Below are 20,090 nucleotides of genomic sequence, written 5' to 3' on the forward strand. Positions count from 1 at the left end.
CAACTCCCCGCACTCGCTTTGAGGAGTGTGTGACCGTGCAGGCACCAGGCTATGCACCGGCGTTGCGCACTGTGCCGCCAGGGCGCCTTCACAGCTCCGGTCAGCTGCTCCACTCCAGTGCCAGAGCAGTCCGCTCCACCGGTGCCGAGTCCGGGTCCGGTCGTCTACTCTCCCACACCAGGGTCCAGACAGGACTGCAGAGCCAGAACCAGACGTCAACCCCTCTCCAGGGTCGGGGCCTCCCACACCAGGGTCCAGACAGGGCTTGGTGCATCACGGGAGGATTTCCGGTCCAGGCCCAGACGTCAGCCCCTCTCCAGGGTCGGGGCCTCCCACACCAGGGTCCAGACCGGACCAGGCGTGCAACGGGGAGCCAGAAAAGGAGAGGTCAGTAAGTTTGACGTCGCGCCCGGAGCCGGAGCCGCCACCGAGGCTAAATGCCCACCCGGACCCTCCCCTAATGAGTCAGGTTTTGCGGCCGGAGTCCGCACCTTTGGGGGTGGGGTACTGTCACGCCCTGACATAGAGATCTCTAGTTGGTTTGGTCAGGGTGTGAATTTCTATGTGATTATCTAGAATGTGTATTTCTATGTTGGCCGGGTGTGGTTCCCAATCAGAGGCAGCTGTCGATCGTTGTCTCTGATTGGGGATCATACTTAGGTAGCCATTTTGCCTACCTATGTTGTGGGATCTTGTTTCAGTTTGGCTTGTTGGATGTTTAGCCTTTTGAACGTCACGTTCTGGTGGATTTTGTTATTTTGTCTGTGTTTATATAATAAACGACTATGTACGCATACCACGCTGCACCTTGGTCCAATCCTTTAGACGACGGACGTGACACTGAGCAATATAATAGAACATCTTTAGCTATTAGGTAGCCTACCTAATTTGCTAAATGAAGGACTGCAAGCACCATTTGAGCTGCGACTCGTGCTACCGAAACAGGTGCGTCTTTCTCATCAATATGACTGCTCACCGTTTTCTCCCTTTTAACAGGGTGTCATTTTCTTAATATTGCTAAAATTGTTCCCTTTTTAGATAACACCCGCAAAATGTGGTTTTCTTTTTGCCCTGTGTTTGATTTGTGAGCTTAAAGGAAAACTCCACCCAAAAACGAACTTTTGGCATTTTCCATTAGTCCATTGATATAGTCCCAAAATATTTTCCATGTCAGCAATCAAGTTGTCAAAATGAATAACTTTCAAAATACAGCTGATATGATGCATTTTACATTAATTTTTTTACCCGAAGTGGATTTCTGTTTTCTCACTGAAAAGTGTTTAATGTTCTCTTGGCCTTCGTCAGAGCTTTTAAACTAAATACTAAACCATCTTTTGATTTCTGAATGTGTCGGCACCGGGGACTCGGGATGTGGCTGCGTTTTTGATGTCATGTTAATCAGGCCTTTTGATTTGAACGGATTGTTTTAGTTTTGTAAGCTAGGCTACCTATTTAATTGATTGATAAAGCCTTAGCAGTCATTCTGAGTTCGTTCACAATGATCAGTGCTTTAGTTTATTATGTTGCTGTCCAGCCCACCGTGGTCAGCACCCCCAACTCAAAACATTTTGCCGCGGCTATGGCACACATAGAAATTGAATGACTAAAACGAGCATGGAACCTCTACCCTGGCAATTTGACTGGTAAACTCATGGGTACACTCGCAATGGATGCCTGGTATTGTGATGTAGTAATTTATATGGTAATGTAGAATGTTCAAATTATGTTAACTGATGTGGCTCATGCAATGGAATGTATTTTTTTGTAATATCAGTTGAGTTGAATCAACATATCACAGCACATATTTTAGCACATATTTTACTTCCTGCTTTGCCAAAACACCCAAAAAACATTGACCGTCACAACCCTATAATGAGATCTACATTTGTATCACTGGCTGAACAAAACCAAAACAACTTTTAGACAAAGATGACAAACAGCACAGAAGAATATCCAGCATCATCTCCCACAGCCTCAGTCAGAACAGCTTCTCTGAGATGTTTCTACAACCACTGTGTTAACGCTGTCTGTTATCAGTAGGAACCATACAGTCATTGGTGGCAACTCTTGTTATCAATGTCCTCTGGCTCAAATAAATAAATTAAACATTTCAGTAAGAGACAGCCGTTCACCATGAATAAATACGAACAAGTTCCCACGTCAAATGAAGTGCAGACTTTTTCATCTGGAGGCAGACAGTCAAATTAAATGCATAGACATTTTCAACTTTTTCAAGTGTAGCAGTGAAGTGAATGTTAATCCAATGCAATGAAGAAAACTTTAATTTGTTCTGTATAAACAGCCAGAAAGGTGACCTAAATACAAAAATCTGATGAACAGATAACACCTATGCTAAAAATAACAGATTTAAATTGTACAAAGGAGCATATCTCGGGATGAATCCTAACCATGGCATTATTGTTCCCTGGAGGAGGCATATTAAAAAATGAATACTTTTAAAACAATCATTAGTATTCAACAATGCATATGCAAGTATTGATAAAGAAACAAGAAGTGCATTTGGCTGAATTGGAAGCCATGGTGCGCAGTCCAATTTACACGCAGCGTGTCAGAGAAATGATTGCTAATTTGTCTGATCGGCTGCTGGGTGTGTGAAGGTCTCCTTCTGCTAGGAGCTGGCAGATCATTACAAGCAGAAAAACACATTGGCCAGGGTCTGTGTTACTCAGTCAGAGGTAAGACCAAAAGTTAGAGTCATGTACAGCAGACACAATTTAGTCATTTAAATCACAGCCAGACAGAAAAGAGTGTGGGCCTGACTACACGTAAACCTTTTATGAGAGGTTAAGGACGTGATTGAACTCCAAAGGCTCCCCTCTAAGTGTCTGGGAGTGGACATTCCGACTCTGAATGTGAGGTAATGGTTTATGTGAGGTAACAGTCTGAAGGCACTGTATTCAAGTGTGTGTGTGTGTCTGTATGTAGGAAAAAACATATTGTATAGAGATAAGAGACATGTATATCTCAATTTTTGGTATGTAGGTTGTATGTACGTCATGGTTCTTGTACTCACCGGTGGAGCAGTCGGAGCCAGTCCAGCTGGAATCACAGGTACAGGTGCCAGAGTCTGGCAGGTATTTCCCATGGCCTGAACACTGCTCCTGGCATGCTGGCAGGGGGCTCTCGCAGTCTGGGCCGCCCCACCCCGTTGAACACAAGCACTCCCCCTTCACACACACACCATGGCCAGAACACTGAGGCTCCAGGCAGTCCACTGGTCATGCAGAACCAGGGAGGTGAGAGAGAGGGGGGTGGGGTGGAGGGAGGGAGGGAGGGAGGGAGGGAGCGAGTGAGCGAGACAGTGAGAAAGAGAGGGTGAGAGAAAAAGTGTCAGAGTAAATATTTCATGCCCCTCCCTGACCATCTGTATATTGTTTGAATCATCTCAGCTTCTGCATTTCCTTTCCTCTATGGGTACTGACACAAACTACCTCCATCACATCTGTCCTCTATGGGTAGGTACTGACACAAACTACCTCCATCACATCTGTCCTCTATGGGTAGGTACTGACACAAATTACCTCCATCACATCTGTCCTCTATGGGTAGGTACTGACACAAACTACCTCCATCACATCTGTCCTCTATGGGTAGGTACTGACACAAACTACCCCCATCACACCTAGCTGATTTAACACATTGTCTGTGTACTTCAGTGGTGTTTATTCTAACAGTGTCACTGCAACCTTGCGAGAACAGCGTGTCCTAGCAGTGAATGGTTTATTACGGAGAACCTGTCGCACCGTGAGGAAAACATGGCCATCTACAACAAGAACATGGAAACGTCTGCAGCTTTTACACAAGATTCTCATAAAGAATGAACAATAAACAGCTTCAATCCATGTCTGGAGCTAATTGATCCCATTTAGTTGTGATACACTTCAGAACAACCCCACCCACCCAACTAATGCACGCTACAAAAAAGAAAAAAGAAAAATGTATGCAGTGTTAACAGTAATTACCACAAGGCTTGCAGGCTGGATCCTAGTCACAGGCTCATTGGCTCAAGGTTATTCTCTAGCACGGATATCTCAGACAAAGCCAATAATTACCCCACTGGATACAACTACCTAAGGACAATCAATTGATTTGGCTGTTTCATCCTAAGCATTCTTCATGACGTGCATGAAAAGCGGGGAGCGGCTGTTTGTGTGTATGTAGAGGATAATCTATTGGGTCAATCTGATTTTGCACACAAAAACTCTCCCCATAATTAAAATGATGTGAAAGGAGGATACTGGATTTATTGTTGCTGTCGTTAAATAGTAGGCCTAATCAGACAGTCTAGCAAACACTTTGGTGTGTGTCCTTGTGCAAAACCCAACAACAAACAGAACACTGGTTAGGCTAGTGGTTAGAGCCCTGAACTAACAACTAGTGGCTTTTCTGGTTTTAAACTAAATGCAGTTGCATGCCTCTGTTGCACTATGGGAATGGGATGTACCAAACCTCTTTGGCTAAATGCAACTGTATCCTATCCCTTTGCCTGTGTCAATAGTGATAATGATTATTATTAGGACAGGATCCTTGCCTTGTTCACAGTTGTTGCCCTTGTAGGCTGGGCTGCACATGCAGATGCCGTTGACACAGGTGCCGTGGTTGGAGCAGGTGGGATCGATGCACTGGTCCTCCTGGATGTCACACTCTGGGCCCTTCCAGCCCGGGTGACACTGGCAGTAACCTTTCTCATAATCTCCATTCCCACTGCACAGGACAGGACACGAGTCTGCAAGGAAAGCACATGAAGACAGTAGGCCTTAAGAAATACTGTGGTGTAAAGAAAATACATCTAATACTGTACTGTATGCATTAGTGCTTTGACGTGTTAACATTCAAAACCTAAACTCAAAACAGGTTGCTGTCTAAGATGTGAATTATAAAGCTGTTTGTGTCATTCCAGCACATGAAGGTACTAGTCAGCGCTCACCCTGAGACCCCAGTGGCGATGTCCCCACGAGCCATATCCAGGTTTCACCCATCACCAATATCTCACTAATAAGCATGCAGCTGAAGTCACCTAATCCTCTCCCCCTGATGATAGTGCTGTAAGTACTCTCCCCTCCGCTGGGCACAGGCCATGCAACCCCACTCAGACCTTATTCCTGTGAAATCCACCTAATCTCTCAAGCACTTCAATTTTGCTCAAGTGGCACCTGAGTCAAACTCCAGTAGCTGCTGCGTGGCGCTGCAGCGGCTGTGTCTCCCTCCAACACCCCCCTCTATTTCCCAAGGCCCCTCCACAACTCGGTGCCTTAGCATGAAAATTGATATTTACAAAATGAGGAAGAAGCTTAGAGCCTCAGAGGCTGAAGCATGGAGACACATAGTAAACATCAGAGCAGAACGTACTGTGCTGTATAAATAGATTCAATAGAGATCTTTGTTCACATGCCGTTAACCCTTTGGTGTGTAGTCTAAACACAACTCATATCACTAACATACTGCATTTGCACATTGTCTTGCATTCCTATGCTACATGTACTGTATAGGCACTCATTGTGAACCATTTTCCAGTGTCTTGAAACGTATGTGAGAGAACATGACTCCATTCTCCTCTCCTCTCCTCTGATCTGATCTCCTCTGATCTTCTCTGATCTCTCATGCCTCCAGTCTGTCCGTCTGTTTTTGTACAGTTGCAGTGTGGAAGCTATACCTTACAGACCCTGGCCTGTCCATTAGTCTCCATAATATGTCCCAGTTCCACACTGGGAACAGTAATAGACACATTATGCTTGCTACAGTGGCTCCCTGACCTCAGATTTAGGCAGAGTCAGATTAAGGCTTTCGACCTGAGCTGGTCGGCCTGGGCAGAGAGAGACCACTTTGACCACAAAGTGGATCTCAAATCACCACTTGCTATCCTCAATTAATGCAAAGATTGTAAATAATCTTCAGAGACAATAAAAATACTCTCATTCAGAATGGCTTTTGGCATTGATAATATTGGCAGCATCCATTGCGAAGCACCAGGCTTAATAAAACAGTACCCATACAGAAAAAACACATGAATTTCAAGTGATCTTATGTCAAGTTAATGTGATAAGTTTTTCACATGTGAAAATGTAATTCCACATTTGAGATATAGATTTTAAGTAGTGCTGATTTGAGGTCGGTTCGGTTTCGGTTAGATTATTAAAAAATAATCGCAGTTTTCAACTTCGGTTTTGATTATTTATTTTTTACATTAAATGTACTATGTAAGTTGAATGCTGTAACAACACAGAATTACATTTACGTCATTTAGCAGACACTCTTATCCAGAGCGACTTACAGGAGCAATTAGGGTTAAGTGCCTTGCTTAAGGGTACATCAACAGATTTTTCACCTAGTCGGCTCGGGGATTAGAACCAGCGACCTTTCGGTTACTGGCACAACGCTCTTACCCACTAAGCTACCTGATGGTAGTGACTGCCCATTACTGCTTATCACTTATTAACCATCATTCATTCACATTACTTTAATAAAATATTTCAGTTGTTGTGTATATTACATTACATTTATTTGATTACTTTATTATTTAATTCCAAGTCATCATCTCATCTCTATAGAGCTACCTATGCTGTCTGACAAAATCACTATTTTAGTATAAGGCATACTTTTATGAATGCTAAATACCAACTATCAATCACTTGTACTTTCAGGTAGCGATAACTCGCGAAGCAACTGCTCTCTATCCCTCTCGATCGCGCATTCTTCTGTCTCTTTTCTCCATCTCCGTGTCTGACCCACACTAACCTAACGTAGCAGGCGTAAAAGAAAGAGATTACCATGTTTTCTGCCCTAAACTATGTCGAATATTAGCCTGTTGAAACCCTACTACATCACACAGTTCAGGCTGGATCTGGTTTATATCTAGAGAAACTGTGCAATGTGTGCATTGAGCTCACAGAAAAAAGAAGAACTAAATGGAATTCAAATAATTGAACAGCTGTTGGTCAATTAGTTGTTTGAAAAACGAAAACTAACTGACATTTCGGTTAATCGCTCAGCACTTATTTTAACATGTGAACGTTTTTCACGTGAAAATGCGATTTCACACATGAAACTGCAAATTTGACACATGAAACTGCAAATTTGACATGTGAAACGTGTTTTTTTCCTAAGGGAATGAAATGATATGGGGTTTTACAGTAAGTGGTATGCTGTTCAGCTAAAATAGAAAACACATCTTTAATCAGTGACATTTGGGGTACGCTGATCTTTCTGCGGCGCCACATAGTCTGTATCATTCCCCCAGACATTCATTACCTATAATACATCAGTGCCATCTGCACTGCTATTTTAGTTATCAGTTAATCTGACTATTCTCTCATGGATTTAATTTACTTATTTCAGCAATTTGAGCGTTTTCTGTATAGTTGTCTAATGTTGGTGGGGCATATTCTTCTATTTAAATGTTACACCTGAATCACTATGATAAATATAATAGTTTTTCTTGAGTGTATTTGTAACAAAGCTGAGATTTACTTTGAAGTGTAAAAGTGTAGGAAATACAGGTGAAATCAGTCATTGACACAGACAGTGGAGTAGCAAGAAAATCAGAATGCTGTTAACCAAGAAGTTGTGAGATCATATCCCAGGTGAGTACATGTTGAATAATAATGACTGTATAAATAAACATGTCAAAGTGTGTCAAATATTTCAGTTGAAAAAACACTATGTTAAAAGCACTGTTTGTGTGTGTATCCTAACGATACATTTATGTTTGCAGGGCATGACCTGTGAATCCACATGTGGAAGGTAATGTGATCACGTGAAAAACCCACATGTGGAACATCATGTGAAATATCATTGCATGTGAAGTGTTCCAAAAACACATGGTTTCACATGTGAAATAAAATTGAAATCATGTGGTTTTTCCATAATATATGAATGATTCCACTTCACTGCAGAATAATTTGACACTGGTACAGTGAGGGAAAAAAGCATTTGATCCCCTGCTGATTTTGTACGTTTGCCCACTGACAAAGACATGATCAGTCTATAATTTTAATGGTAGGTTTATTTGAACAGTGAGAGACAGAATAACAACAAAAACATCCAGAAAAACGCATGTCAAAAATGTTATGAATTGATATGCATTTTAATGAGGGAAATAAGTATTTGACCCCTCTGCAAAACATGACTTAATACTTGGTGGCAAAACCCTTGTTGGCAATCACAGAGGTCAGACATTTCTTGTAGTTGACCACCAGGTTTGCACACATCTCAGGAGGGATTTTGTCCCACTCCTCTTTGCAGATCTTCTCCAAGTCATTAAGGTTTCGAGGCTGACGTTTGGCAACTCGAACCTTCAGCTCCCTCCACAGATTTTCTATGGGATTAAGGTCTGGAGACTGGCTAGGCCACTCCAGGACCTTAATGTGCTTCTTCTTGAGCCACTCCTTTGTTGCCTTGGCCGTGTGTTTTGGGTCATTGTCATGCTGGAATACCCATCCACGACCCATTTTCAATGCCCTGGCTGAGGGAAAGAGGTTCTCACCCAAGATTTGACGGTACATGGCCACGTCCATCGTCCCGTTGTTGCGGTGAAGTTGTCCTGTCCCCTTAGCAGAAAAACACCCCCAAAGCATAATGTTTCCACCTCCATGTTTGACGGTGGGGATGGTGTTCTTGGGGTCATAGGCAGCATTCCTCCTCCTCCAAACACGGCGAGTTGAGTTGATGCCAAAGAGCTCCATTTTGGTCTCATCTGACCACAACACTTTCACCCAGTTCTCCTCTGAATCATTCAGATGTTCATTGCCAAACTTCAGACGGGCCTGTATATGTGCTTTCTTGAGCAGGGGGACCTTGCGAGCGCTGCAGGATTTCAGTCCTTCACAGCGTAGTGTGCTACTAATTGTTTTCTTGGTGACTATGGTCCCAGCTGCCTTGAGATCATTGACAAGATCCTCCCGTGTAGTTCTGGGCTGATTCCTCACCGTTCTCATGATCATTGCAACTCCACGAGGTGAGATCTTGCAAGGAGCCCCAGGCAGAGGGAGATTGACAGTTCTTTTGTGTTTTTCCATTTGCGAATAATCGCACCAACTGTTATCACCTTCTCACCAAGCTGCTTGGCGATGGTCTTGTAGCCCATTCCAGCCTTGTGTAGGTCTACAATCTTGTCCCTGACATCCTTGGAGAGCTCTTTGGTCTTGGCCATGGTGGAGAGTTTGGAATCTGATTGATTGATTGCTTCTGTGGACAGGTGTCTTTTATACAGGTAACAAGCTGAGATTAGGAGCACTCCCTTTAAGAGTGTGCTCCTAATCTCAGCTCGTTACCTGTATAAAAGACACCTGGGAGCCAGAAATCTTTCTGATTGAGAGGGGGTCAAATACTTATTTCCCTCATTAAAATGCAAATCAATTTATAACATTTTCTACATGCATTTTTCAGGATTTTTGTTTTGTTATTCTGTCTCTCACTGTTCAAATAATCCTTCCATTAAAATGATAGACTGATCATTTCTTTGTCAGTGGGCAAACGTACAAAATCAGCAGGGGATCAAATACTTTTTTCCCTCACTGTAGATTTACAGAATAGAAAATATGAATGATGGTCTCTATCTGACCAAAAACCCAATAGTATGTGGAAAATTCCAAGTGAGGTTATATTATGCACAAGAATGTCATTGACATGTGTATGAATTCATTGGAATACTAGGCATGTGCGTAATAAAGGTTTTGTATCATTTCAACTAGTAGTTTTGAAGGAAGTGCTCACAAGCCAAAACGTGTCCCCGAAAATGTTGCACAAATGTGTACAAAGTCAGTAAGATATCTTACGTCCTGCAAATATTTTATTTTTTTGTCCAATTCGTATGATATGTTACGAATTCCAATTCATACAATATGCTACGAATTTGTAAGTGCTTAAGATCATGTTCAATCTCTTTTAATATACCTTTTGAGCAGTCTGGTCCCAGAAAGCCAGTGAAGCAGTGGCAGTGACCTGCTACACATTCCCCGTTCCCCTTACAGTTGGTGGAGCAGCCGTCCATGGTTTCTACAGACACAGAGACAGTGGTAAACAACACAACCTCCCATGGGCTAGACAGAAACACATAGGATAAAAATGGTGCCAAACTCAGGGTATAATGAAGACTATTACTTACTTTCTGCATCCATTGAGACATATAATGTGTTTATTAATAAAGGTATGTGGTGGAGCTTTGAGTGTGCGGGCTCTATTTATTTTATACCAACTTTTTTCGGCCCTGCACCCTACTAAAGGATGTGTGTTTGACCACACTTGACGACATATTATATTCTAACATGTTGAATGAGTGACAATAAGGTAACAGAGGAAGAGTTTCATTCCAAAACGCAATATATCCATTTTCAGAAATGTTAGTGAATGAGCTTTTACTGTTTAAAGAAATTATGAAAGAGATTGGTGTGTTTTTTCACTATCTAATCATGGCATGGGTTGTTCAATGACAGAAATGTATTTGTTTAAAATCTACCACTTGATGGTTTCGTTTCAGAGAGACAAATAATCAAGTTATTTGCTATACAGTGCATTCAGAAAGTATTCAGACCCCCCTCCACATTTTGTTACATTACAGCCTTATTCTAAAATTGATTAAATTGTTTTTTTCCCCTCATCAATCTACACACAACACCCCATAATGACAAAGCAAAAACCTTTTTTATTTTTTTATTTTAGCAAATGTATTACAAATAAAAAATGGAAATATCACATTTTCATTAGTATTCAGACCCTTTACTCAGTACTATGTTGAAGCACCTTTGGCAGCAATTACAGCCTTGAGTTTTCTTCGGAATGACGCTGCAAGCTTGGCACACCTGTATTTATGGAGTTTCTCCCATTCTTCTCTACAGAGCCTCTCAAGCTCTGTCAGGTTGGATGGGGAGCGTCGGTGCACAGCTATTTTCAGGTCTCTCCAGAGATGTTCGATCGGGTTCAAGTCCAGACTTGTTCCGAAGCCACTCCTGCGTTGTCTTGGCTGTGTGCTTAGGGTCATTGTCCTGTTGGAAGGTGAACCTTTGCCCCAGTCTGAGGTCCTGAGTGCTCTGGAGCAGGTTTTCATCAAGGATCTCTCTGTACTTTGCTCTGTTCATCTTTCCCTTAATCCTGACTAGTCTCCCAGTCCCTGCCGCTGAAAAACATCCCCACAGCATGATGCTGCCACCACCATGCTTCACCATAGGGATGGTGCCAGGTTTCCTCCAGATGTGACCCTTGGCATTCAGACCAAAGAGTTCAATCTTGGTTTCATCAGACCAGAGAATCTTGTTTCTCATGGTCTGAGAGTCCTTTAGGTGCCTTTTGGCAAACTCCAAGAGGGCTGTCATGTGCCTTTTACCGAGGAGTGGCTTCCGTCTGGCCACCCTACCATAAAGGCCTGATTGGTGGAGTACTGCAGAGATGGTTATCTTTCTGGAAGGCTCTTCCATCTCCACAGTGGGACTCTGGAGCTCTGTCAGAGTGACCATCGGGTTCTTGGTTACCTCCCTGACCAAGGCCCTTCTCCCCCGATTGCTCAGTTTGGTCGGGCGGCCAGGTTTGGTCGGGCGGCCAGCTCTAGGAAGAGTCTTGGTTGTTCCAAACTTCTTCCATTTAAGAATGATGGAGACCACTGTGTTCTTGGGGACCTTCAACGCTGCAGACATTTTTTGGTACCCTTCCCCAGATCTGTGCCTCGACACAATCCTGTCTCAGAGCTCTACGGACAATTCCTTTGACCTTATGGCTTTGTTTTTGCTCTGTCAACTGTGGGACCTTTTCAAAACCATGTCCAATCAATTGAATATACCACAGGTGGACGCCACTCAAGTTGTAGAAACATCTCAAAGATGATCAATGGAAACAGGATGGACCTGAGCTCAATTTCGAGTCTCATAGCAAAGGGTCTGAATACTTACATAAATAAGGTATTCTTTTTTAAATGTTTTTATACATTTGCAAACATTTCAAAAAAACAGTTTTTGCTTTGTCATTATGGGGTATTGATGAGAAAAATTAATAATTTAATCCAAATGCAATGTATATCCTTTAAATGCTATATATAAATGCTATATATAAATGCTACATATAAGTGCTATATATCCGCCTCACTCTCAAAGAAATACAACCCTGTAAGTAGTACTGCTAGGTTTTACACAGTCAAACGTAACAAATAACTACACTTTTTATAAAGAAATGTACAAATTATAAATTTGTGACATCAATATTTTAAGACATTTTTATATTTTATAACTCAATAAAGTAATATGAGATATGTACGTAAAGCATTTTAGCAGAGCGACTTACAGTAAAAGTATTCATCTTAAGATAGCTAGGTGAGAGAACCACATATCACAGTCAAATATACAGGATACAAACATTATATTCAAGCTAAACAATGGATAGATAGCGTTTTGATGAATTGATGAATAAAACATTTGAGAATAGTAAACAAACACATGAAGGTACCCATAAGCAATAGTTTCTGATTAAAAAAACTTGAAATATTGGTGGATATAGCGTTTGGAAAGAAACTCTTCAGATATTCTACATAATTATGAAGAAAATGAAAACTGACACCATTCTTGCACTGCCTTTCAGACAACAATGCGTTTTAAAAGACAGAGCAAAATCATTTCCATGAGAGGCTGCAGAGAGAGCATTAGGAGGAATACATTGTCTTGTCTCTCAGCAGAGGCTTACAGACGGTTGACAAAAGGTCAATCAATTAAGGATGACAGACTGCAGCTCCTTGCAACGAGCAACATAACTCAACCATTTTGATGTTAAAATGGCAGCTTGTTTCGCACACATTTTTCCTGGAAATAATGTCACATGCACTGTATTTTTCTGTACATGTGCAGTAATTATAAGACTTCATTACTGCTCCCAAACATGATTGCATGGCAATGCAATTTTCATTAGTGTCTGACAATGTGGAGCACCTATTATACTTTTTACATAACGAGGAGCCAATTACCGATGGCAGTGCTCAGAACAAAAACTTGTTCCATTTTCTTTCCGTCGTTGTAGAAAGCCAGGTACCAGGTTCCAGCGTCCATGTACTCTATGAAGCCTGTCTCCTGGAGGGAGGATAGGATCAGGTTCCTGGGCGACGCGTTGGAATCCTCCGCTACCATCTGAACCTCCTGTCTGATCAGCTGCTTCCCATCCAGGAGCTTGACAAAGTCAAACTGCAGGAGGAAGAGAAAACATCCGATTAAATATGTAGCCAAGGTTTGGGAGTAAAAAGCTGGGACATCACAAGTTCCTGGTTGGGCATACTGACATGCCCTGACTGACAGGGTGTATCAGGGTACCTCCAACATCACAGCACACATATCTATCTCTGGGAATGTGCCAAAACCAGAAATCATAATGTGCTGTATCATATCCTGTCATCCATCTTAAAATAACTTGAACTTAACCATATGCAAAAGCTCCCGAGCCACCTTTTGACTTTGCCCTTAATGAGCGTAATAAGGAGACAGGCCCCATGCTGCATTGCTGGATTACCAGATGAGTAGGATATGACAGTAGCCTGGAGCGGGACGCAGTGCCTTAGCTGCACCAGTGCCACTCATGTTTGTTTGTGCTCTTGGAGATAAGCATAGGCCAGGGCTGGTATTACACTGCATTCGGCTGGTGACTGCATGCAGCAAAGCCTTTCTGCCTGCCAGGCTCAGAGGGACGTCTGTCTTCACTCCTCCACCCGTCCTAAATAATAAACCCAGGGCTGGGTGAGGCCAGGTCCGTAACTCCAATGACATGCCCCCAGGCCTCAGAATCACTCTATGACTCAGGTTGTCTTATGAGAGACAATTGTTCCCCTACGGAACAAAAGGAAAACGATGTTTGTAATTCAGTAGAACCGCTGGGGCACCATAGCCATCGGCCTCCTGCATTTCAACTCATCAGTGATGCAAAGCAGCAGAAGAGGAGGCAGAAGAGGCGATCCCAGCCCCTCCATTATTCACTTTCAGCTGGGGATCTGCAAATGATGTCACACTGAAGCGGAAATGGCCAATAGTGACAAAATCTCCTTGAAAGAAAAGTCTGAACTGTGCGTGCCGCCAAGGGGACTGACTCAGATTAATGACTAAAAACATCCTATTAGGATTCATCATGCGGAAGCCTGCTGGGTTTGCTGAGGCCGGTGAAACAGCCTTGTGACAGATAAGTCGCTTGTGTGGCGGTCTCGCCGTGACCCTGAGTGCTCAGCCCCATGACCTGCTGGGTATTCTATCAGCAGATGTAATGAGGGATGGTCCGGGGCAACATATATGTGACTGCATGCAGGGGCAAAAAACTGAACTGGGATCAGCCGAATCAGCTGACCTGGCTGACAGAGACATCTAATGATTGTGTGGGATTATTCCGCCCCACTGAGACTTTAATATGGTCTAATGTTCAGTTAGCAGGATATATGTGTGATTACTATAATGATTATGAGCATCCTTATAGAACAAAAAGGACATCTGTGTTTGAAAGGAACCTTTCAATTAGCATTAATGAATTGTCTGTATCCATGCACCTACATATGCAAAATGAGTATGCAAATGAGCCATAAATAAGGAGTCTTTAATTGAATTACGACAGATCTCAATTTCTTGAATGATTGGAACTGTTAATCTTAGATAATATCTTTGCTAACAAGCAGTGATTGGGGAGTTTAGGCATTTTATTGACATCACATTAGTTCCACTAGATATTTCCTTAATTGCATTCATTCCATAACAATAAACTACATACATTGAAGCTCATTATGCATTTGACAAAAGTACTGTTACGTAGCCAACAGTACCGTAGCTAATTCACTGATTGGTGAAGTGATCAAACTTGACATAAAGGCACAACATCTGCTTGGTCCAGCTTTTTATTGTGGGTTTCCATGTGGGTGAAGAGTGAGACTGAAGGATGACAGATGGATGGAGGAAAGGTAGTTGTGCGTAGGGAGAGGGGTACACTCATTAGCATGGAGGTTGGTGTGGATCTGTGCATGTGTGGGTGTGGATCTGTGCAAGTGTGTAGATGACCCAGGTGTGTATTTAGTTACTTATGTGTATTGGGGTGTTTCAGTCATTGCGTATGCAGGAGTGGGAATACATAAGAGCCTACTGTTTACATGGGAGTGGGTGTTGTGCTCTTGTGTGTATGTGGTTGGTAGGAGGTACAGTACCTGTGTGTGTGTAGGGGGGATGTTCCTCCGCCCATAGATCCCCAAGAGGGCGTCCCGTGCCAGGGAGACATTGAACTTGACATACTCTGGGTGGTGGATGGTGATGTGGAAACGCCAGAACAGACCTGGGGGAATGACCTGCATCACCTGGGTACCAATGTCCACCTCCCCTCGGTCTATCGCTTTCCCCCTCTGGAATAGCTCCTTATCTATATGGTGTAAACACACACACACACACCCACACACACCCACACCCACACACACCCACACCCACACACACCCACACACACACACACACACACACCCACACACACCCACACCCACACCCACACACACACACACACACACACACACACACACACAGTGAATTTGCACCAAATGCAAATAAATGCACAAATGGATATAAACACAAATGAGAACAGCGTTCGTTGCTGCACATAGATATTGGCTATCCCTCTACCTCTATCAGATAATGAGAGAAAATACAGGCTGACTTTAATCCGTTTCATTTCATTGCCTCGACTAATAAATCCTCCTCGGTCCTTTTAGGAAACGTTCCATCCTCATTGTCAGATGAAACCCTGCATCTGCTCAAACTGGTGCTACACAACTGTGAACAGAAACAAAAAACAACCACATCTAATATGGTGTTATACTATGGTGGAGAAGGAGAAGACCAGCGAGCTACCGGATGCTTGTGCTAACACCTCCCACAGGCATGAAAAAGGCATGAAAAAATTATTCTGTGCTGATAACCTCTGGTTTCTGCTCTCTGGCAGGTACGCCAACACACCAGCGTGTCACATTATTGATTCCCTCTCTCCTGGCAGGTAACATGAGATCAGTTCAGCTCTACTGTACACATTAAGCTACACTCTTAGGAAAAAAAAGGTGCTATCTAGAACCTTAAAGGGTTCTTTGGCTGTCCCCATAGGAGAACCCTTTGAAGAATCCTTTTTGACCCTTTCTACAGAGGGTTCTACATGTAACCAAAAAGGGTTGTACCTGGAACCAAAAAGGGTTCTCCTATGGGGACAGCTGAAGAACCCTTTTGGAACCCTTTCTTCTAAGAGTGTATATTCTATCTGTTTGGTGTCTACTTATCTTCACATTACTCACTGTACAGAGCTCTGGAATCCACGTGTTTTAATGTGTTTCTATTTTATTTACATTTACATCATTTAGCAGATGCTCTTATCCAGAGCGACTTACAAATTGGATGTATGGAACATAAACTGTTATTGAAATGTACATATATGTCTAGACATCGATGACATGGATTGATCACACGTTAGCCTCGACAACCTTGTGGAAAAGATTGGTTTGGTAATCATAGAAACGAAGGCCATTTTTTGTTGAGAAACCGCCACCAGACTGGAGCAGGTGGACAAGGTAATGGTAGTGTTACTTTGTTGCTACCAGAATGCATTTACTAACTCACTGTGTATAGCTGTGTTATACTGTTTAGGAGAGGTGGTGTTTGGTCTGTGCCACTGCCACCATAGAACCCATTACAGGGTAATGAAGGTATATCTAGCTGGTGCCTCTACTGCAGGCCATCTCACCTGTCACTTACACTGGGTTCGGGAGGGGGGGGAATAAATTAGAAAAGCGCTTCAAAATAGTCTGACATACAAGCAAATTAATTCTCATAGCCTAAGGGTTATCCTGATAAAACAATTATTCCAGTAATCCATTCACAATGAAATGAAACCGTCTTTTCAATTAGTTATAATTTTCCCTCAGAATTGGACAGCTGAATAGAACAAGCTTTTAATACTTGAGTCTGTCTGTTGATTGAGACTATTCTATTCCCTTTCATCCATCAGATCTATGCTGATAATAATCTGATTGCTATTCTAAAGAAGATGTACATACTTAGACCAAATACAGAGGACCAATTATAGGGACTGGACCAACACATCATCCTATGGGAAGGTCCAATAAAAAAATGTCTAATGTTCTAAGAAAATTCCCAGAACTACAAGTGAGAAATGCCAATGAAAGATAAGTATGATAGAAACTATACATAATAATGATCTAAATCGTTATAATTCCTTGTTTCAGCTTTTACTAAGGTAAAGGCCTAAAGTAGATAAACTGTCATGTCATTCTAATCCTGTTTGTTTCGTAGAACAGGGAGGTTGAGAAGGGGAGCTGGAGGACCTCTGGTCTGAAAGAGTTAAGGATGACGCTGTGGGCTATAGCCTGCTAGGGGATTAATCCAAGCTCTCTTACTTTAATTAACTGCTCATGAAGCTCCTCATGATTACTTCATAGTCAATGCATGCTAATGTAACCCAGCACAGTTGGCTGCATTGTACTAGCCACAGAGTGCACACAGCCTTATATACTGTCTCAATCTAGCAGTACTACCTGCAGTGTTTCCTATTCCTCCCCTTGGTAAGAGAAAGGATGGATGTGTCAGAGGGCAATGATATGGGAATATTGAAACTCAGACACCAAGCTTTTACTGAGATTCATTATGTGGTTATGCAGGGGCAATCCAATATTTTCATAACTGATTTGATTTTAATCTACTCTTCAACATTGCCCTAGTTGCAGAGAACATTTTCTGGTTCACGTGCTTATAGAAATGGAATTGAATTATGTGGAATGGAACTGAATTATTTCACTCATTGCCGATATGGAATTGTACGTCTGCGGTATTTGGGACCCCAGGGCTGATCTGGTGTTATTGGAATAATGCTATATTTCTATCTCGATGATTCTATGAGTTTATTTTTCGGAAGTGGGAAATTTATATAATCAGATCTTTATCGTGCTAATGGAGGCAATTCCCTGTGAACACTAGGCGTTTTAACTCGGGGATGACCTGTGCATCACCCACCCACCCAGCTACCGGCTCTTTTATCTGAACCACAATAAGCATCGCACAAGAAGGAAATAATTATCAGTCGAAACATATTGCATCCAACACGCTGGTTATGAAACAACAGGTTTCTTATGTAAACACAGAGGAAGACAAATATGATGAGAGAGCCCATGGATCGCCCTTGCTCTAGCTTTTGTTCTGTGGTCTGACACTGTGAATCAAACCCTGGATGCTTCATAACATAGATCTTTGCCCACCACCGCTTACCTTTGTTGGTGTTGTTGAGGCCGGGCAGACCGAAGGGCGTGAAGGTAATGTCTATGCTCTCTGAGTCTCTGTCCAGTTTGCTGAGTCCATTCTCATAGAACTCCCCATCCGCTGGCTGCAGGTGCCAGGTCAGCCCAAACAAGTGTACTGCTGTAGGGGAGAGCCATGGATTAGCATGGGGTGGGAGGATTAGTGCTAAAAAGAGAAACTCAGGGCATTAATCATTCAAAACCTAAGAGTAAGACATCTGATTAAACCTGGGTGCAGCAGACACAGTAACTAACTACAGTATGGATGTACTACAAGGTTCCTGCACTTTGGCTGTATATTACAATTGTAGTTATTTGACAGAGGACTGGTCATTAGTGCTAGGAGCGAGACACATTAACATACTGTTTGTAAGACATCCTGCTGATCCTATGCTTATTACATTTACATTGTATTTATTTATTTATTTACTTATTACAGCACCGTAAAGCAATTGTACATCATTAGTAGGACATTTTTCTCCACTTCACTGACTTTTCATCTACTACATCCCAATGTAATTAAACAAATACAAAAAGTATACTTTTTTAAAACTAGATATAAGAGGGTAGCTTACAGTATGAGGTTCATGAAATCTATTTAATGGAATATTGATAAGTAGCTGTCTAATCTCCAAAGAAAGGGGGGATAAAGTATGTGACTTTCTAAGTAATGGATTAAAGAAAACCAATATGGTCAAAATTCAACATTTATTTAATGTGAGGCTACGGAATGGAATTGATTGAGAAAGATTCTGAAAATCTAATTCCACCACCACAATGTTTGGCTCCTCGTTTCCAAGAGGAGGGGGCATGCACCAAAACAGAGATTCCATAGGTTATGTAGTTCCTTTCCCACTAATCCAGGGAGCAATTCTAAGAATGGCAGAGCCAGTTACCCACTGGCAGAGTAAGCCCTCAAATCTATTGGGGAAAACATTTTCTGAGATAATTTGGAAGTTATTTAAATATTTAAAAAAGCTCCAGAAAATCCTGTACTTGACAAACACATCACACCTCTCATGGTTTCTCTACAATAGGCTAATCACTGCATTACGATCCACAACAACACTAGGCCCTATAATAACATAGGAGTGGTTAAACAAAGGTGAACAAAGGCGAAACACAGACAGAGACGTGCACTAACTAATTTCAGAGGAAAACACAAACACCTAATTACCAAAAGGAGGGAGGAGAGCAGGAACATCAGCAGTTAACTACTATGTATACCACCTTACTCATGAGCCTTAACCAATCACAAACCCAGCATCCTCTGCACTGATTAGCCATGGTGGAGACAGATATTGTATTTCAGAAAGGTACTGCTCTGCATAACAGCCGTTCACTCACTAGTGCAGCGTTTAGATCCGCAGATCAATGTAATTCACCCCTGATCACTTCAAATTGTTTTCTTTTTTATCTGTCTTTAAACCGCAGCTAGGCCAGTCATATTTGGGGAAGGTCTTAAAGAATGCCTGTTGAAATCTTTTTTTGCAGACAGCTGAGCGGGAAAGCATAATTAGAGTAAAAGTAGTTCACGTCAATTTGCATCTGTTTTACATATTCAGTGGAGGAATAATTGATAGTATCTGCTTTTAAAATGTATAATGCGTATACTGATTATGCAGTTTAGAGGGAAGAATTAGATTAAACCCTTGTCCTCTACTTGGGTAGACCCGAGAAACAGACAGCTGTATAGTTGTTATGAAATTGAGAGAGAAACATATCGCCTCAATAACAGATAAAGAGTTTTGTTTGGGTTTACCAATAATGAGGAAGAGAAGATTTGATTAGATGTTCTCTC

General features: G+C 42.1%; 1 protein-coding gene across 1 annotated transcript in view; it reads right to left on the reverse strand.

The window, feature by feature from the left end:
• The window catches only part of LOC311142923 (teneurin-1-like), a gene marked incomplete at both ends in the record, with an annotated part of 157,136 nt that overhangs the window by 48,386 nt on the left and 88,660 nt on the right, over positions 1 to 20,090 (reverse strand). The window contains 6 exons of the mRNA XM_084178669.1: positions 3,035 to 3,235; positions 4,553 to 4,747; positions 9,913 to 10,014; positions 12,959 to 13,172; positions 15,158 to 15,366; positions 18,261 to 18,410. Coding sequence (XP_084034795.1) covers positions 3,035 to 3,235; positions 4,553 to 4,747; positions 9,913 to 10,014; positions 12,959 to 13,172; positions 15,158 to 15,366; positions 18,261 to 18,410 — 1,071 coding nt within the window. The remainder of the gene's footprint in view (positions 1 to 3,034; positions 3,236 to 4,552; positions 4,748 to 9,912; positions 10,015 to 12,958; positions 13,173 to 15,157; positions 15,367 to 18,260; positions 18,411 to 20,090) is intronic.

The sequence above is a fragment of the Coregonus lavaretus genome, assembly GCF_964263955.1.
Source record: "Coregonus lavaretus genome assembly, chromosome: 15".
NCBI lineage: Eukaryota > Metazoa > Chordata > Actinopteri > Salmoniformes > Salmonidae > Coregonus > Coregonus lavaretus.